The 21,423-nt window shown below is 44.9% G+C and overlaps 1 protein-coding gene across 2 annotated transcripts in view; it reads right to left on the bottom strand.

Moving 5' to 3' along the window:
- The window catches only part of LOC124622079 (zinc finger protein basonuclin-1-like), a 315,796-nt gene that overhangs the window by 6,142 nt on the left and 288,231 nt on the right, over window positions 1-21,423 (bottom strand). For both annotated transcript variants that reach the window (XM_047147653.1, XM_047147654.1), the window contains 4 exons: window positions 15,512-16,641; window positions 9,171-10,688; window positions 1,600-1,697; window positions 1,399-1,505 (listed from right to left, as the gene is read on the bottom strand). In XM_047147653.1, the coding sequence (XP_047003609.1) occupies window positions 9,179-10,688; window positions 15,512-16,641 (2,640 nt within the window). In that variant the 3' untranslated portion in view covers window positions 1,399-1,505; window positions 1,600-1,697; window positions 9,171-9,178. The remainder of the gene's footprint in view (window positions 1-1,398; window positions 1,506-1,599; window positions 1,698-9,170; window positions 10,689-15,511; window positions 16,642-21,423) is intronic.

Raw genomic sequence — 21,423 nt, 5'->3', positions numbered from 1 at the left:
GATATGACAATTTTCCGTAGTGTTCTAAATGGGTGAAAAGCTAATTGATGGAACAGAAATCACAAGAAGGGTGTGAAGTTGGTGTTCTCACACAAAGATAGCCGGACGCGATTTGAAAGTAACAACAGTCGATATTTGCTGTTTTGTACAGTGTTGGACATTCCTGCTCGCAGCAGGCAAACCCATATTAACAAATCGGATGGTGCTCTGGTGGACCTCGAACGCCATTGTCACTGAAGACTTTGTACCTGCATCTGTTTTGAATGTGTAGCACGGCAGCTGCTGTATATAGTGAAAATGAAAACCGTGGCTAAAACACACCTACATTGTGTTGTAATTCATTACTTTCTCAAGACTAGTGGTGCTCTCAGGCCAGGCTCAGGTGCCGCGTGGATATTACACAACGTCACTGGGCTATGATATTTGAGTATGTTACCCCTCTTTTGTTAATAAATTGCTGTGTATACATCAGTCACAAGATGAAAGGGTGCCTTTTCTAATGTTGATCAGAAAGTCACTAACATCAGCACCTGTCAAGTGGCAAAAAATTTCACATTTCCCACTCTTAAACAGCTTCAGAGGCTTCCAGAATGAGAATTTCACTCTGCAGCGGAGTGTGTGCTGATATGACGCTGTGAGGACGGGGCGTGAGTCGTGCTTGGGTAGCTCAGTTGGTAGAGCGCTTGCCCGCGAAAGGCAAAGGTCACGAGTTCGAGTCTCGGTCCGGCACACAGTTTTAATCTGACAGGAAGTTTCAGCATCAGAGGCATTTAAAATAGCTACTGCATTTTCTTGTGACTGATATCATATTGTTAATTTTTATATGATTTATGCTAATTTTGCGTGTACCTACTTCAGCTGTTATTTTTTTTATCATTCTGGCTTAGTTAGTGTTTGTTAAAATCCATGTACACAGGAAGAAATTGGTTAAGGCAGAAATTAGTCCTGAATAGATAACACAGAACGGTACAATAGTTTTGTATTTTCCACTCTAGTATTTCTCTCGGCTCTTAACTCAATTATTCATTTTGGCAGTAAACTAAGAGGGTAAAACAGCTTGTTTCATTAATTGAGACATCGTAGTCAGCATCAAAATTCTTTATACCAACGCGAGGCACCCTCAATGGCAGGGAGACCTCAGGGATTTTTTTCTAAGAGAAAAATTTTTTCTCAAAGAATCAAGATATTTTGCAGATGAAGTATTTATCTGCGTGTGGGACATTTAATGTGACTATTGACGGAAGACAAGAGAAGAAATAGTCAAACGAATGTTTTTCTAATGGTGAAGAAATGAATTGAGTACACTGACAACCATGTTTTCCAGGTGTGTAATAGCTCATCAGGAACCGCTAATCTTTGTTACATCCATCAGCATTTTCGTAGTGGAATTTGACTAACCTGCTGCATGTGTTCCGGCGTGAAACATAAGGAATTAATGTTTTGTCTCCTCCAGCTTTTATTGGGGATGTGGCCTCCTCCGTAGCGTCATAATTCCCGCAAATTACCTGTAAAAAGAAGAATTATCGTTACATAGGGTGCCTTACTGGAGAGAGAGGGCGGGCGTAAAGCATACAACGTAGGCGCTTTGTGAGATCTCACCTGCCAAGCCCCGGGTCTCGATCCCCGGACCTGGCCAGTGGACGGAAGCTCGTCCCTCCCTGCGGGTCAGCACGGCAGGCCTCGTCACATATCCGAATCTGAAACATTTGAACGTTTAGAGAGTCAGAAGAACCAGCAGACTGGTCAGATCAACAAACAGTATTGTCTTCACAGGTTGCCAGACTGCGAGAGTACAAGGATGATATTTTTCTGAGTGTACAAAAGTACTAACTTACAGTCTCGTGGAGATGCGATATAATAGAAGAGCAACTGCAAAGATAATGCAAGACTAAAACACCAGTGGAAAACAGCTAGATTGTATTTCATGGTCTGAATGCCAAAGGATAATGCTGTAAAATACTGTGCATTGGAATGGTGTGTATCAGGAGGGGAATTTTCTGACATACGCGAGTACCTTTTTAGCATTTACGCCTGCCGAGTTATGGTATTCATTTTGTTTTTCTTTGCATGGAACTATATCATTTACTCTGTCGCAATAGAAAGAGCCTTCTAAGAGGATCCCAACGACATTTGCAACTTAATCACGTAATAACAAGGTAACAGAGGCACAAATCACCGCCCCGCCGTCAGGTAAAAGGAATTCATTAAAGTCAGCCCTATGGTACTAAATCTAGAAAGGCAGCAAAATCAGATACAGTTAGTGTATTTATTATTACAAGCGTCTTATAAAGTACTTCAGCTGTGGACCCTGAGCATTGATAGATACTCTTAAAGCAATTTCCCAGTCACAGTACTACATGTTGAATTTCATCTAGACTTACCGCAGCAGAGATCCATGTCGCATAACTTTTGACACCGTTAGTGCTGGCCGGGGTGGCCAAGCGGTTCTAGGTGCTACGGTCGCAGGTTCGAATCTTGCCTCGGGTATGGATATGTGTGATGTCCTTAGGTTAGTTCGGTTTATGTAGTTCTAAGTTCTAGGGGACTGATGACCTCAGAAGTTAAGTCCCATGGTACTCAGAGCCATTTGAACCCCGTTAGAAGTCGACAGTGTTTACTTATGGACTCCTTGTTTTACCTTTGAGAAAAGTACGCAAGTGTTCAGTCTGGTAAGCGCGCAGCACATTTTGTGGAGCTATCTGCCAGATTAAAACTGTGCGCTCTACTAGGACTCCAACCTCACTCGTATACATGACCCATGAGCCGCACTCACAGCTTTACTTCCGCCAATACCTGTTCTCCTATCTTCCAAACTTCACAGCCCACAGTGGCCACACAGCAAGTTCTTTGATTTTCCACTTGACGTAACCAGTGTGTATTTGGAATTGACCCATAGTCATACTGCGAGGGATGACCTGTCCATGATTCGAAAACTATGCTTTATCCATAAACCATATCTTTCATTGAAGCGCAGCATCAGTTTGAAGTTTTCGTAGACACCATTCAGAAAGTCGTGATGCATGACTTTTTGAGGGAGGAGACAGCGGTCATAATGTAATTTATTAAATAAAGAATTCTTAATGTAAAAATATTTTAATGCCTAGACGGCAATTTTCATTATAAAATTAAAGCACGATGACTAATTTCGGTTGTTTTGCTACAACCATCTTCAAATCTGTAAACGGATGGAGGAAAAGTAGCCTAAGAAAATTTTGTACAATAATGTACGAAATAAAACTATTTATAACATCCGAACAAACTATATGACAGCCAACTCCAAATGTAAAATTCAACAAGTAACAAATTCACTTAACAGTGCTGTGTACGTAATATGTTACTGCTTTTAAGATGACACACCAAACAAACAGTACAAAATCGGTTATGTGCATTGAAAAACATCATCATAAACCTGCTGAAAGAATTTGAAACCAAAAATCTCAAAAAGCTTATATCTAAATCCACATAAATTTTACAATTATAAAATTAACAGGGAAGTGAAGTTAGAGGACAACTCGGGGACGCTGCGTTATGTTACTACCTTGAAACATGCCGTATGTAACAAACTCGTAACCAAAGACAAAAATCCAGAAGTTTTGTACCAAATCCTAATGATTTTAAAACTATAAAAATAACAAGAGAATGAAGTTAAAATTACAGCAACATGGTATCGTTTCACAGTTCGTAGGATTTTTGTTTTACATGCGGCTCGTTGCCAGTTAATTATATAACATAGCTTCCCTACCTTGTAATTTTAACTTCAGTCTCAATTTTCATGATTTTAACATTTGCTTGGATTAAGATATAAACTTATTAAGATATCTCGTCTTAAATTCTTTCAGCCGCTTTGCTACCTGGCTCGCTCGCTATGTAGTTTTTAACCACCTACTCTCATAGTCTTGTTAGCCCGTAACGCGAATGAATGTCATTGAATGACTACAGCCAATGATGGTGTTTTTCAATGTTTTTTACTGTTCTTTTCCTTACGATTTGATTGCTATGCCATCCTAAAACCGGTAAGATATTGCTTAAACAACACTGTTAAGGGGATTTGTTACATGTTCACTTTTACTTGCATTTCGTTCAGCTTTTTCTAAGGTAACTTTTCTTCCATTTCTTTACAGATCTGAAGATGGCTGTAGGACGCAACCGAAATTAATCATCGTGCTATAATTGTGTAACGAAAATCGCGGTCTAGATATTAAATGCTTTTACATTAAAATTTTTTATTCTGTTAGTCATTGAGAAACCTGTAACCGATTTTGAAAACAATTGCCATGATGCTGACGATGTAGCGAAATGCAAACAGAATGAAACGCGTTGGAATGTTGTACTCACAGAACACTCATACGGTTGATCCCACTCGCACATCAAGCTGCATCGCAGAGACATGTGTGTTTGTTTGTAATCGTTGTTAGTTGCATTTCTCTCAACAGTTACTGTTTTTCTTGTGATACTCTATTCTTCACATATCCAGTTTATTGAAATACTTTTACATTTGCAGAGATTGAGTGCGGGAACTTGCCACCATTAGGTTACATTTCATCACTTACCTGCACCGCTACTACAACAATATGTTGAAATTCGCGATAAGGGAAATGCACGCCCACTTTTACTGCTGTCGTATTCATTGTGCAAGTCATAATAGCTTGATAACTACAGCAGCAGAAAACAGATCGATGGGCCTCAGAAGCACCTGAGTTACGTGCTTTCTTAAATTTTCGTGCAGTAGAATTTACGTTCATGGGACCTCTTCTCTTTAGAGCTAGATAGTGGTTTGTTGCTCTGTTACTTTGTTACTATTGTACCAATTTCCAAACATGTTACGTCGCTGACACTGTCTTGCAAGTTGCTTTCCAATGTCACAGAATGGAGTATACAGTTCCAGTAAAAATAAATAAATAAATAAATGAAGGGCAGTGCCATACTCTGCAGTTATAAGCGTTAACTGTCACTTGCCAACATCAAAAATTCGACTCATCGTCCACTATAGCTGAATGAAAAAGTCACTTCCATGTATTTACTCTTTTTGGATGTAATTTTGATCAGTGATCTTAGCTGCTTCACGGTGTATGTAAATGTAAATGTAATGAGCCCCGTCGATGTTCTACTTCCATGTCCTACCTATTATTATTATTATTGTTGTTGTTGCGTCTCCAGTCAGAAGACTGTTTTGATTCATCTCTCTACGCTAATCTATCCTGTGCAAATCTCTACATCTCCAAATACACTCCTGGAAATGGAAAAAAGAACACATTGACACCGGTGTGTCAGACCCACCATACTTGCTCCGGACACTGCGAGAGGGCTGTACAAGCAATGATCACATGCACGGCACAGCGGACACACCAGGAACCGCGGTGTTGGCCGTCGAATGGCGCTAGCTGCGCAGCATTTGTGCACCGCCGCCATCAGTGTCAGCCAGTTTGCCGTGGCATACGGAGCTCCATCGCAGTCTTGAACACTGGTAGCATGCCGCGACAGCGTGGACGTGAACCGTATGTGCAGTTGACGGACTTTGAGCGAGGGCGTATAGTGGGCATGCGGGAGGCCGGGTGGACGTACCGCCGAATTGCTCAACACGTGGGGCGTGAGGTCTCCACAGTACATCGATGTTGTCGCCAGTGGTCGGCGGAAAGTGCACGTGCCCGTCGACCTGGGACCGGACCGCAGCGACGCACGGATGCACGCCAAGACCGTAGGATCCTACGCAGTGCCGTAGGGGACCGCACCGCCACTTCCCAGCAAATTAGGGACACTGTTGCTCCTGGGGTATCGGCGAGGACCATTCGCAACCGTCTCCATGAAGCTGGGCTACGGTCCCGCACACCGTTAGGCCGTCTTCCGCTCACGCCCCAACATCGTGCAGCCCGCCTCCAGTGGTGTCGCGACAGGCGTGAATGGAGGGACGAATGGAGACGTGTCGTCTTCAGCGATGAGAGTCGCTTCTGCCTTGGTGCCAATGATGGTCGTATGCGTGTTTGGCGCCGTGCAGGTGAGCGCCACAATCAGGACTGCATACGACCGAGGCACACAGGGCCAACACCCGGCATCATGGTGTGGGGAGCGATCTCCTACACTGGCTATACACCACTGGTGAGCGTCGAGGGGACACTGAATAGTGCACGGTACATCCAAACCGTCATCGAACCCATCGTTCTACCATTCCTAGACCGGCAAGGGAACTTGCTGTTCCAACAGGACAATGCACGTCCGCATGTATCCTGTGCCACCCAACGTGCTCTAGAAGGTGTAAGTCAACTACCTTGGCCAGCAAGATCTCCGGATCTGTCCCCCATTGAGCATGTTTGGGACTGGATGAAGCGTCGTCTCACGCGGTCTGCATGTCCAGCACGAACGCTGGTCCAACTGAGACGCCGGGTGGAAATGGCATGGCAAGCCGTTCCACAGGACTACATCCAGCATCTCTACGATCGTCTCCATGGGAGAATAGCAGCCTGCATTGCTGCGAAAGGTGGATATACACTGTACTAGTGCCGACATTGTGCATGCTCTGTTGCCTGTGTCTATGTGCCTGTGGTTCTGTCAGTGTGATCATGTGATGTATCTGACCCCAGGAATGTGTCAATAAAGTTTCCCCTTCCTGGGACAATGAATTCACGGTGTTCTTGTTTCAATTTCCAGGAGTGTAAGTTTTACAACGTACATCCATTTGAAGCTGTTTATTGTATTCATGCCTAGTTTGCCTCTATTATTTTTACCTCCCACTCTCCCCTCCAGTACTAAACTGCTGGCCGCATCGTGTCTCAGAATGTGTCGAGTTGAGCTACAGGTTTATTTTCACGCCAGTTCTGTTCAGTTACGCGAGCTTCCCATCTGATCTTCAGCATTCTCTTGTAGCACCACATGTCAAGATCTTCTGTCTCTTCTTGTCTCGGCCGCTTATCGTTACACTGTTGTACTACACCGCACACCAGGCAAACGCCTTCAATAAAGACTTCCTGATACTTCAGTTTATATTACATGTTAGCAAAGTCCTCTTTTACAAAATCGCTTTCCTTGCCATTTGCGTTCTACATTTTATACACTCTCTACTTCGGACTCGTAAGTTATATTACTATCAAAACAGGAAAACTCGTCTGCGACTTTCAACGCCACATTTCGTTATCTAATTGCCTCAACATTGCCTGATTTAATTGGAATCGTTTCTTTCATGAAGAAAGAAGCAGGCTTGGTTGCAATGTTAAATTTTTGTTATTTCCAAATGAAGTGTTTTACTTAGGCAAATTTGGACTGGCTGATGTTTGGTAACGATCGGAAATGGGATACCGCGCGCAAAATTTCCAGGTGGTAAATGCCCCTTGCCAAAGCCTTAAAACCACTTCGCGGTGTCATTACGGCATGTGGTGCAGTCCAATGCAAACCAAATAGGATCAGGTCTACAGAGAATCTTGAGTATGATGTGTGCAGTCAGAATAGCACTACCCCTTCGGAATGTTTATGATATAAAGATTCAGTGTAGGACTGATTCCGTTTGGTTTGCACTGGACTGAACCACATTCCGTAATAAGGCCACCGCACAGTCTTTTTAAAGCTTTGACAAGAGGCATTTACATGCTTGGATATATTATGTGGGGTATCCCATGTACCGATCGCTATCAGATGTCAACTAATCTGAAGATGCTTGAATAAAAATGAAACGCATCATTGTAAAAACATGAAAATTGTAACACTGCAATCGAGACTGCTTATTTCTTCGTATCATACATATCTACATCTACATCCATACTTCGCAAGTCACCTGACGGTGCGTGGCTGAGGATACTTTGAATACCTCTATCGGTTCTCCCTTCTATTCCAGGCTCGTATTGTTCGTGGAAAGAAGGATTGTCGGTATGCCTCTGTGTGGGCTCTAATCTGATGTTATCCTCTTCGCGAGATATACGTAGGAGGGAGCAATATACTGCTTGACTTCTCGGTGAAGGTATGTTCTCGAAAATTCAACAAAAGCCCGTACCGAGCTACTGAGCGTCTCTGTTGAAATCTTCCACTGGAATTTATTTGTCATCTCCGTAACGTTTTCGCGATTACTAAATTATCCTGTAACGAAGCGCCCTGCTCTCCGTTGCATCTTCTCTATCTCTTCTATCAACGCTATCTGGTACGGATCCCACACTGGTAGCAATATTCAAGCAGTGGGGGAACAAGTGTACTGTAACCTACTTCCTTTTTTTCGGATTGCATTTCCTAAGGATTTTTCCAATGAATCTCAGTCTGGAGTCTGCTTTACCAACGATCAACTTCATATGTTCATTCCATTTTAAATCACTCCTAATGCCTATTGCCAGATAATTTATGGAATTAACTGCTTCCAGTTGCTGATCTGCCATATTGAAGCCAAATGATAAAGGATCTTTGTTTCTATGTATTTGCAGCACATTACACTCGTCTACATTGAGATTAAATTGCCATTCCCTGCGCCGTGCGTCAATTCGCTGCAGATCCTCCTGCATTTCAGTACAATTTTCCATTGTTACAACCTCTTGATATACTACAGCATCATCGGCAAAAAGCCTCAGTAAACTTCCGATGTCATCCACAAGGTCATTTATGTATATTGTGAATAGCAACGGTCCTACGACACTCCCCTGCGGCACACCTGAAATCCCTCTTACTTCGGAAGACTTCTCTCCATTGAGAATGACATGCTGCGTTCTGTTATCTACGAACTCGTCAATCCAAACACACAATTGGTCTGATAGTCCATATGCTCTTACTTTGTTCATTAAACGAGTGTGGGGAACTGCATTGAACGCCTTGCGGAAATAAAAAAACACGGTATCTACCTGGGAACCGGTGTCTATGGCTTCTGTTGCTGCACCGCCCTGGAATGAACTGTAGAAAGTTTTAGATTCCTTTAGTCTTATTTTGCTTTTGTGGACATCTTATAGCCTTGTTTCAAGACACTGTTCATTCCGTCCAATTCTTTTATGTCTCTGTCAGAATTACAATGTTATCGGCAAACTTTAACGTTTTTATTTCTTCTTCCTGAACATTAATTCCCTCTCCAAATTTTTCTTTGGTTTCCTTTACTGCATGCTCAATGTAAATATTGAATAACATCGGCAATAGGTCACAGCACTGTCTCAGTCTCTCCTTAACTCAGCTGGTGTCAACTGATAAGTGTGAAAATACGGGTTCACAACACTTACGTTTCGCATTATGGCCTCGGTAGGTCGAAAGATGCTTCGTTGTTGGTCTCGGAGGCCTGCCCATTCACGCGAGCCCTGAGTAGGTTCGTCAGGTCCGGGAACACGAGCGGTGGTAGCAGCAGGGGCGCCTGCTGCTGCTGCGACTGCTCTCGCTGGTTGCCGTGGTGGTGCTGCTCCTGCATCTGCTGCTGCTGCTGCTGCTGCAGCTGCTCGGCCACGGCCCTCGTCTTGAGGACGGCCTCCAGGGTCTGCGACTCGGCGTACAGTCTGGCGATGAGCTGGCTGTGGAAGGCGGCCGCCGGCAGCAGCGCCTCCTGGGGCTCCGACGGCGACGGCGACGGCGACGTCGACGACGAAGACGTCGACAACAGCTTGCGGTGCAGGTTGGCGTTGGCGCTGTGCCGGTCGCGGCTCCGCTTCGACGGAAACGCGGCGTTGCACCCGTCTACAGTACACCTGTGGAGCAGCTTCAGGTGCACGTTCTGGTAGTGCGTCTTTACGCCGAAGTGGTTCTGGAAGACTTTGCCGCAAGCCGTACAGCGACGCGGGTTCTCTTTGTCGAGGGGAACGTCGCCAGCGGAGAAGGCCCCGCTGGGATCGACGAAGAAGCAGTGGTTGTCGTCACTGTGGTATTCGTTGGAGGACGATGCGGGCGACCGCTCCGGACTGGAGCTATCTCCGTAGGTGTGTTGCGCGACTGGACCATTTGAAAGACTTTCGAGCTGTTTCAGGGCGTCACACGACTGGACAGGGCTGTTCGACGGTCGTGGGCTCCCCAGTCCAGTCTCCCTCATTCTCGTATCGTCATCTGCCGATCCGTTGCAGTCATCAATGGAGCGCTGCTCGGGAGCAAACGAAACATCTCGTCCTTCACGGTCAGATACACACGCTTCTTCCCCCAGTTCTGTTTCTTGCTTATTACTGCTTTGTACTTGGTCGTTACCCTGCACAAAATTTTCCGTCGTGCTTTCGAGTTTCATGGGTTCATCTTTTGCATCTTTTCTCACGACCAAAGGTAACGCTTCGGCGACATCCATCCTCTCCGTCTCGTCGGGTTTTCCAGGACTCGAGTCCGGCTGCGCCGTTTCCCGATCTTCTCTTCCCTCGGCGTGTATCGGCTCCGTTTCCATGTCGGCAGCCGCCTCTGGGGTTGACGACGCTACAGGGTATGGCCACTTCCTCTCGCCGACACTGCTCGCCGGAGAGCACTCTCCAGGGTGAATGGCAGACGGGTGGCGGCCGTCGTCCTCCTGCCTGGAGCGAGCGTTCGCGGACGACGACCCGCTGTCGGAGTCGGAGAGGTCCAGGACCCGCCCGTCGCCGACGTCACCGCCGCGATCGCCGTCCCTCGCCGCTTCCAGCAGCTCTCCGTCCACGGAGATGTTGATGTCGTCGTCGTCGTCACCCTCGTTGTCGTCATCGTCGCTTTCCTGGTGGTTGCTGCTCAGTGAAAGCGGCAGGTCTTCAGAGGACAGCGTGTTGTTGTTGGTGAGGTCGCTGTGTCTCATTTCGTCGAACCTATGGAACAGGGAAACAGAAAACCCATTTACAAATACAATAAATAGGATTTTTTGTAATAAGTTGGATATTTTCACTGAAGCGTACCATGCTCAATATTTGCTCTTCCTGCGCAGTACTCCCGCATCAAGTAAGACATTAGAGTATCACATGTTTCGCCTACAGTCTCAAAATAACAACTGAAAAATAACGAAAACTGCTCATCGCGGATGTTGGTGTCCTATATGACAGCAAAAATTATGTCCATCCTCTGAAGTTGTAAGTACCTACAGATTACTAAATGTAAAGACGAATAAAAGATAGTTTCTTATCAAGTGATACTGTCTGCAATTTGAACACTACAGTTTAGTATTTCATTACAGTTTATATAAATCTAATTCACTCCAGTCCTCATTCTGGTCGATACTAAGTTTGGGATACACAGCCACGTAGATGTGTTTCGACACGACAATTTCTCTGCTCTGCGCCTTTATCCACAAAACCGTGCCGTAACTGCGATCTGAGAGACTTGTCGTTCACAGCTTCTTAGATGTGTGACTTTTTTTTTTGTGCTATACAATACAAAATTATTTGCAGTGACACTGACGGCTGAAGGTGACATAAATGTCAGTTTTGTGCTGTGCAACAGAAGAGTTACAAAATCCGATCGCGCTGTGGGAAGCGACCATTAAGATAACGACTCCACCCACAATTCTCAAATATACAAAAATAATTAAGGTATTTTACATTTAGTGCACCTCAAAGTGCATAAAAATCCACTGACATGTTTCATTGTTACCTTAGGCAAAATACAACGCACTTCAAGACGAGTATTCACTTATGTGATCACTAAGTCTTGATGACTAATGAAGCTCTCTGTTCGAGACCAGTAACAGTGTGAATAACTTTGACTAATTGTTGTACACACTGTTGAGTCGTTATATTTCTAGAAAGAATGCAGTTCCTTTCCCCATTTCCGTATTGATCGTACCACATTACTTGCAATTTTTTGTAGCATTGTAGACCGTCTTCGCCAGTGTCTTTTTTCTTATTTTCGTAATTTATATTAACACTTCCATATAAGAGAGTTTAAGAATAGTAACTAAAACATGTAAAATTTCACTGAAATGAAGTCATGCAATGTTGTTGCATGTATGTATGCAAAAGGAGTTACGATATGCATATTGTAGAAGTTGGATTTTGAGAAGAGGGAGATATGGCTGAGTGTAAGAGATCTTTGATTTACTAGGCGGAGAGGAAATTATAGACTGGAGAGACATTTGTACGAATTTTCAATTAATAACGCGAAAGTAGCTCCAAATTACCTTGAAACTACCTGCAGAGCGTATGCTGGTGAAGAGAATGTGGTTTGTTGGAAGAGGTGCAGTACTGGTCCATGTTAAGCTAGGAGTGGGGACAAGGCGTGATTTGGTTGTTCAAGAGTTCAAGATGAAAAGTAATTCTAGAGACACTCAAGGAATTGCACCGGGTGTGGTAACTTAGCTCCAAAAGGGTGAGTGAGGGACAGAAGAGTAATCACGAGGACTACGAGGAGGAGACTGTGATGTTAAAGAACTACCAGAGAATGATAAAACTTGTGGTATGCAGAAATATAAGCAACATTTGTAAAGCTCATGAGACATCAGTTAAGACTTTTGTAAGAATGAACCGTGAGGAAGAATGTAATCCCCAAGTGAGTTCTATTAGTAGTTTTATTCAACTGAGGGTTACAAGTTGTATAGGCGGTACATGGGGTTTTGAAGTTAGTTCATATCTGAGCTGTAGTCCCAGATATTTTACCGTATTAGCAAGATTAATACGATCACTCTATAAGGTAAAGTGGTAGCTATAGAGGCGGAATAATGCTGAATTTTGTATGGATTGGGTGTCATTTGTTAGCTATCAGAGAACACATGAAACCGAAAAGATTGTGAAAATTAGATGGTTAGATGGCAAAAAGGAAGTCTGTGTAGTAAAAATGTTAGAGTGGAGAGAATGTTAGAGGTTAATTGGGACTGTCAACTGAGTAATGGAGGTACAGTAGAAGTTGACACAAAACGCGCATTGTTGCCAACTGATGGAAAATATGAGATTGGCTGTAGCTGATGGTGACTTATTCAGGTCGGTGAAACTGAAGGAATCACCAATACAAGTGATTCAAAGTGAGTAAGTCTGGAGCTCAAATTGATGACTGTCGTAACTAAATCAGCAAAATAAGTAATCTTCGTCTGAACCAAATTGAATTCGTATTAGGAAAATATCTATGCACACACACACACACACACACACACACACACACACACACACACACACACATGTTGAGGCAATTGATGGTTAAGTAAGTTTTTATACTTGTGAGTTACACGAAAGGAATTATAGTACTGTATGTCAATTCCCCTTGCTTCCCAGCCTATGACGGTTGAAGTGATCGCTGTATCAAGCAGAAATGAACAGATAACAGTATTTGAATGCTGGCCTCTATTTTGACCGGAAGCGAGGTTGAAAACTTTCTACACGTCTGTCAGGGGTCTTGAAGACAGTGTAGTAAATCGCCGAAACAGGTAGCCAAATAAAATAACATTTTGGAAGTTAGACGGCTGAGGGGTGTTTGATTTGACATCCTGGACCAATGGAAAAGTGGAAAGACAGATAAATCCAACCGAGAGGACGTAACAGGCAAATGACCAATGCATGCAGAAAGAAGATGAACAAGTGTCACCGCACGCTTCTGCGACCATTGTCGCAGTCAATAAAACTCTTCTTGGTCTCTGGGTCAGTGTGAAATTTCCGATGTTTCACCCACTATTGCAGGTGTCCTTCTTACGGCTTTCTTTTCTCTCTCCGTCTCTCTTTTCTTAATGAGCAATGTTTGGTTCTTATAAACTGATATAACGGCGAGTGTAACCGCCGACCGTTTCCCATTCGTCTATTTCCACCAGTGGTGCTAGTATATGAGAACCAAACTTCTCCCATTCAGCAGTAGGTCACTTGGGATAGTGACCGAAACGTCTGAAGTTTTACGCATTGACATTTCGGTCACAGACCCAGAAGAATTTTACCGATGAAGATGGACAAGATTAGACAAACGAGTAGCCAAAAGTCGCTGGAACAATGGCCCCACTTAAAGATGTGTCGTGATTGATGCCTGAATGTTGCAGCCATAGACTGAATATAGCTGAGTCGTTCGTTAAGCCGTCGGCACACGGACCGTGCATCCGAACGTTGAGCGTTGAGCGCGCCGAGTTTCTGACGTCATAGCGAGGAATAGCACGTTCGGGAGGCTTTCCGAACGTGCAGAGCAATATCTGGCATGTCAAATATTCTTAGCGTGCAGCTGAGCGTTGACCAATGAGATGGGACAACGCCACCTACGTCACATGCACGCCGTCTCCCTTGAGTACAGAGTTGTGAGGCGCCATATTGGCATTCGTTTCAAGCCTATATGTATATATGCCGTTTCTGAGCATCAGCAAATTAAGAATAACTGGAAAACCCGTTGTTAACTGTATGATTCGCTCCAATAAAATAATGGGCAACATCATATTCGTAGCAAAAGAATGATTGTAACTTGCACATTACGAGAGTAGGCTATTTTAAGGCAGCGACACACTGAAGATCCTCCCAAAACGCATTATTCTTGGTACAATTTGTTGTAATGTAATTTCAATTAGTAACATATCTACGATTAAGGTTTTCAGCAAGGGGTAACATAATATGATTAGATACAGGCAACGTGTTGGTTGATTTAGCGTAATAAGTAGCGTCACTGTCCTGTCTTAAGTTGTATGATGGGGCGGTGGTTCTCGTCTTGACACTCCGAATTCTTTTTCCCAACATTATTATGTTCTGATACTTTATTGTTAGTTTAATATAATTTGATGTTATGTAAATATAAGTTCACCTTTATTTTGAGGGGTGACTTTGTTCGATATGCTTAATCTACAGGACAGCTTGCGCTACTTGTATAAAGATACTCGTATTTTGCTCCTTTCTCTTTTACGCTTCTTAATTAACATGTTGCAAAGATTCTGCTACTGGGTAGGAACAGTGATCAAGCAAGACTGACTTTAGGGCTTTACTAAAATGTGGTAATGATGAAATAATGTTTATCTTACGCGGAGAAGTATTCTAAATTTGTACCGCACTGTTTGTAATGGAACTATTATAAGCCTGTGTCCTTATTGATTGGACATGGTACTTTCCTTTCCGTGGACGATGGAGGAAATGTGCATTTTAATAGAACTAACATGGGAATTTTACGCGTGCCCTTTGAGTAAACAGTGTGATTTACGAACTAGGAACATCCCTCAACTGCCGCTGGAGTGCGTTGCGATCGCGCATACCACGTTGGGGCCCACGTACCGTATGCACAAGTCGCATCGTTCCTGAGCGTTCAGCAACACGTTGAACTTGGCACGCTCAACGTTAACGTTCGACAGCACGGTCCGTGTGACGACGGCTGTACAGTACTGTGTGTGGTGACCGTGCCACCAATCGGAGAGTTAACTGACTTTGGACGTGGTATGATAAATGATGCGAGATGCATGGGTCATAGCGTTTCGGGGATCACGCAAGAAATGGGGTTTTCGAGATCACCGGTGTTTCATTGTTGCAATGCAATGTCTCCACACGTGTGAATCGTCCGATCACAGGACGACGAGAAAGGTCTGACTAGAGGACGTCTTGTCGTTTCCGTAGAGCCGTACAGAGTGATCACTGCCAGTAGAAATGCAGGGCTCCAGTAGCCTATTTCATAGCAGCTAACAACCGTGTCACGGTGCCTTCCAATGACTTTTGACCACTCAGTGTAATAGAACGTGAAGGTGTAACGAAAAGAACGGTACCTGCTTGCGTTGAGATCGAATCCCGGGTTGGTGTGCGGGAAGGCAGCAAGCAGAGGGAAGGGCAGCCCCGGGGGACCGACCAGCGTGGGTGGGGTCCTGGCCAGCGCGGAGCGGCCGTCGTGCGGCGACATCTTGCGGCGGTAGTGCGGCGAGTGCAGCTTGGGGTTGGGGTTGGCGCTGTGCCGGTTGCGCGACCTGCGCGAGCTGAACATCATGTTGCAGCCGTCCACGGTGCACTTGTGCATCTCGCGCAGGTGGACGGCCGAGAAGTGGATCTTGAGTGCGCCCTTGTCGCAGAAAGTCTTGAGGCAGACGTTGCACTGGACGCGCTTCTTGCCGGTGGCCGGGTTGACGAGCTGCGTGACGAGACTCAGCGGTCCCGCGGCAGCCGACCAAGGTCGCTTAGCGGCGCTCAGTGTCGCGGCGGTGATCGCCGGGGGAGGCGGCTTGTGACAGCGGTCGGGCAGCGCCGCGTCGCGGCTGAGGTTGAGCACGCTCTGCGAATTCTCGTCGGCGCCGAATCTCCTGTCCTGGTCGCCGGTGTCCAGAAGCTTCACAGACGGCCGCACCTGGGCCACCTGTTGCAAGAGCAGTGAGGACGGGTGCTCCTGCTTCTGGTGGCTACCCGGGGACAGGACGTCCACGGCACTGTTCATCTTGGGCAGGCAGAGGTTCGCGAGGCTGAAGTTGATGAAGCCAGAACTAGGCGCCGTCGTAGGAGGAAAGTGGGAGGGCAGGCCGCCCAGGAGGCGAAAGTCGATGGGCCGGATCGCCTGAGTCTGGCGGGTGGCCGCCACAGTACAAGGCGGAGGAGGCGGCAGCGGCAGCGGGGGCGGCAGCCGGAAGGCGGCTGGTGGCGTCTTCAGCACCGACGGGGGAGCTGGGGGCGGGGGCGGAGGAGGCGACCTGCGCTGGCCGTCGCTCTGCTGGCGGTACGACAGCGCGACTGCGCTGTTTTTGTTGTGGTTGTTGTTGCTGTTGTTATTGTTGTTGTTGTTATTGTTGCACTGCTGTAGCAGTTCCAGCGCGACCGCTCGCGTCTCTCCGAATCGAAGGAATTGCTGGAGCACCAGAGGTTCCTCTTCGGCACTGCATATTGTCCACGATTCCGAGGAACTGCTGAGCATTTCCTGCAGAAAGACCAGAGTAAGCAAATTAATTATCATTAAAGGACACTTGATTCTGTCAGACAGCAATGGACTTGGACGTGCACGTGTACGGAATGGACAGAGGCTTGAAAGAACGATATAAGATGAACATTAATAAAATCAAAATAAGGGAAATTGAATGTTGAGGAGATTAGATTAGAAAATGAGACACTAAATCTAGTAGATAAGTTCGACTACGTGGGTAGTAAAATAACTGATCATGGCCGAAGTAGGGATGGTATGAAATGTAGACTGCGAATAGCCAGAAAAGCGCTTCTGAAGAATAGAAATTTATTAACGTCGGATGTAAATCTGTTATATACTTGTCTCGAGTGTAGCCTTGTACGGAAGTGAAACGTGGACAATAAGAAGTTCAGACAAGAAGGGATACTAAATGTTTTAAATCTGAAGCTTCATGAGAGCTTAAAACTGTGTGCCAGACAGAGACTCGAAATCTAGACCTTTGTTTTTCGCGGGCAAGTGCTCTACCAACTGAGCAACCCCAGCACGACTCACGACCCATCCTCACAGCTTCATATCAGCAGACACTCCGCTGCTGAGTGAAAATCTCATTCTGCAATCATCCACTAGGCTGTGGCTAAGCCATGTCTCCGCAATATCCTTTCTTCCAGGAGTGCTGGTTCTGCAAGGTTAGCAGAAGAGTTTCTGGAAAGTTTTGGAAGGTAGAAGACGAGGTACTGGGAGAATTGAAGCTGTGAGGACGGTTAGTGAGTCGTGTTTGGTTAGCTCAGTTGGTAAAGCACTTGCCCGCGAAAGGCAAAGGTCCCGAGTTCGAGTCTCTGTCCGCCACACAGTTTTAATCTGTCAGGAAGTTTCATATCAGCGCACACTCCGCTGCAGAGTGAAAATCTCATTCAGTTTTAAATTTGTTGCTACAGAAGGAGGCTGAGCTTTAGATAGTCGTATTATGCAAAAAATGAGGAGGTGCAGAACAGAATTGGGGAGGGAATATTTTGTGGCGTAACTTGACTAAAAGTAGAAATCGGTCTATACGGCAAATTCTGAGACATCTGAGAATCAACAGCTTGGTACTGGAGGGAATTGGTGTGTGTGTGTGTGTGTGTGTGTGTGTGTGTGTGTGTGTGTGTGTGTGTATATGTGTGTATGTGTGTGTGTGTGTGTGTGTGTGTGTGTGTGTGTGTGTGTGTGGAGGGAGGCAAGGGGATAAAAACTGCAGTGGAAGACCAAGAGAGTCAAATGGTTGAGGGCTGCAGTAGTTTGAGATGAAGAGGCTGATGCAGCTCAGAGTAGCGCGAAGAGTTTCGCCAAATCAATCTTCGGACTGAAGACCATAACAACAAACAACAGAGTTGAGGGCTGCTTGAGGATTTATGACGCAGGCATTTATTTTGAGCATCCGTGGGTTAGAAATAGAGCACAATAGTTTGCTCTCATTCACATAAGACCATGTAGAGGCCTTGTTACAAGATGTGGCGATTTTATACAACTAATTGTTAACATTCTCTTAATATAACTAAATATTAATTTACATGCAAGTTTACGATAATTCTGGATTACTGATTACGGCTCTTTTTCACTAATTAGTATACATGCAATACATCGGTAAATATTAACTCATAGACTAATAAGTGCTATTCGAGTAGTAGAAGATATAACAGACGAGACGGGGACGGTTAACGTATCACAGCTACGGGAGAACACTGAGTGATAAACTTTTCACTTCCCTGGTTCACTTTTCTTAATCCGATGTACACGGCTAGAATGTGCCATAGTATCGTGTTTACCGCTAACGTTAATAACTGAGCTGAGCAATTATCCTTAAACTATGATACCGTAGTAGAAATTGAGCAAACAAAGAACACGAGAAAAACTACTGCTTGATTAGAAACATACGATCGTTGACAGCAGTTGTTCGAGAATGTTAGCATATTTGATATTCCTGCTCGGTTTGCGAGACGGGGCCTTTAGTTAACAAGAAATAGTATTACAACTAGCTACGGGTGCGTTCGGCTGGATCCCAGATCTAGCAAATACAGCTTTGATATAAAGTAAGGAACGAAGGTAATTTGACAAGAGATCACATACAATCCGTGTACACGTCATGTTGCCAACAAAATGTGTGTCCAGAAAAGCTCTAGTCGCAGAGTTCTGCGTAAGCAGCTGTTTCGCCGTTTGCAAATGCCCCACGTACGGAGACCTGTTAATTTTTCTCCACGCCAGCAGCCTGCCCTGTGGGTTATGCCACAGTTATTTCTGAATATGGCCGAGACCAAATCAGGAAAAACTACTCAAGGCCATCGCCACATCTGCATTCAATTTCACTGTCATTACAATGACCACTAGGACCCTATCACTCGCTCCGCATAGCCCAAGTCCACTTGACAGCCACCTGCGTACAGCGTGATCCAGTGTCACTCATCACTACAAAGGGACTTTCTAACAAGCCTCCAAAATCAGTACGAGCATTATTTTCATCACCAAGCGACTCTACCACGCATTCTTGTGTTCAGTTTCACCTAAACAGCAGCATCACTATAACAGCTGAGTCTTCTGCCTATGGACGAATAGTTGTCACAAACCCCATGGTGGAAGCTGCAGCTGGAGACCCGCTACATGGTTTATGGTATTTTATTCGAAAAGCCGCTTCAGAGTTTAGCAGTCCGTATCAGTTAACGTCTTAAGCCTCCCAGAGCTACGATTCTTATTCACCCTCAACTCATGACACCGCCAAAACTGCACCGAGGCAAGTGTAGCTCACGCAAAATTCCTCCGAAATCTCTCTGTCAGCACAATCATGCACAGATCAAACTCACTCAATTATGTCTGTTCACTAATTCGATCGCAAAAAAAGTCTGTGCAGTAGATATATTGTTGTGTTAGAGTCCGAAACCATGTTCTTTCGATTATCATGTGCATTCTCCTCAAAGATGAAACTGGAAGTTCCGCATCTGCTGTTCATCGTATGGTGCGTGAATTTTAAGGACGAGTGGCTCGCTCATAAGCGTTCTACCTCCTTTAAGGAAAGTACGTAAAAGCTAGTTAGAGCCCTGTGCAGTTGCCATAAAAAGGGGTATAATTATCTACAGGCTGTGTCAAAGAGTCATTACTGTACTGTCATTTCTGTACAATTCCTTGCTCGGCAAAGTATCCGTCATGTCTCAAACACTGTTCTATGTTTCACTTGGGTGACCCTTATATACACACGTTCTGAAAAACGGGCCCCTGTGCAGTGCGAGGACTACTGAAGTACATTCACTCGTGTATTACCACGTTTAAAACGTGTGTCCGGAAAGTAAGGACGCATTTGAATTATGCGTCATTTCGTCATATGACGGTTGGTAGCAGTGGTTTTTTCATGTTTGTTATTTTTTATCCTTCCCATTAGTAGCCTGATACCTTCTTTGTTGTGACCATTGTTGTTTGATGCTTATTACCGTCAGGAGCAGATGACAACTGAGCAACGTGCCCAAGTGACAAAAAATTATTACAAGAGCAGTGGAAGTCCCACAGCAACCGTTCGTGAACTGCGAATGACACTCGGACTTAATGCTGCTACAACCGAATCATCAGTTCTGAAGTCGGTCCGGAAGGTCGAGACCCTGGGTTCTGTTTCAAACGTTAAGGAAACGGGAAGATTGCGTTCTGTTCGAACACACGAAAAGATTGCTATCGTCCGTGACAATGCGACCGTAAGCCCCAGAAAATCGGTTCCCCGATGAGCCCAACAACTGAATTTAAGTTTGCCGCATGAAATCCTTTCAATAGATCTGAAAATGCATATATACAGGATTCAACTTACATAATTGTTGGAAGCCTGCAGATCTTGGAAAGAGACATCGATTTGCTCAACGGGTCTTGGCTCGACAAGTGGAGAACGAGAGCTTGACAAAATGAATAATTTTCTCAGATGAGGCGCACTTCCACCTCAGCGGGTATGTTAGAAAGAATAACTGCTGAATTTGGTGTAACGAAAATCACCGAGTGACTGTGAAAGATGAGATGCATCCACAATTCTAAATGTCTTTTTCCAAAGCTGTTACACAGAGAAAGACTGCACTGTAGTTCCTTCTCTAGATTGCCGCACAGATGACAAAATGGTAGATATCGAAATAGATGACAGAGGGATAGAAAAACAATTAAAATCGCTCAAAAGAGGAAAGGCCGCTGGACCTGATGGAGTACCAGTTCGATTTTACACAGAGTACCCCTTATGGAGCGGTGTACCGTAGGTCTCTAGAAGAGCGTAGCGTTCCAAAGAATTGGAAAAGGGCACAGGTCATCCCCGTTTTCCAGAAGGGACGTCGAACAGATGTGCAGAACTGTAGACCTATATCTCTAACGTCGATCAGTTGTAGAATTTTGGAATACGTATTATGTTCGAGTGTAATGACTTTCCGGGAGACTAGAAATCTACTCTGTAAGAATCTGCATTGGTTTCGAAAAAGACGATCGTGTGAAACCCAGCTAGCGCTATTCGTCCACGAGAATCGGAAGGCAATAGACACGGGTTCCCAGGTAGTTACCATGTTTCATGACTTCCGCAAGGCGTTCCATACAGTTCCCCACAGTCGTTAAATGAACAAAGTAAGAGCATATGGATTATCAGACCAATTGCGTGATTGGATTGAAGAGTTCCTAGATAGCAAAACGCAGCATGTCATTCTCAATGGAGAGACGTCTTCCGAAGTAAGAGTTATTTCAGGTGTGCCGCAGGGGAGTGCCGTAGGACCGTTGCTATTCACAATATACGTAACCTTGTGGATAACATCGGAAGTTTACTGA

The sequence above is a fragment of the Schistocerca americana genome, chromosome 7 (genome assembly GCF_021461395.2).
Source record: "Schistocerca americana isolate TAMUIC-IGC-003095 chromosome 7, iqSchAmer2.1, whole genome shotgun sequence".
Taxonomy (NCBI): domain Eukaryota; kingdom Metazoa; phylum Arthropoda; class Insecta; order Orthoptera; family Acrididae; genus Schistocerca; species Schistocerca americana.
This window is presented reverse-complemented; position numbering and strand designations above follow the sequence as displayed.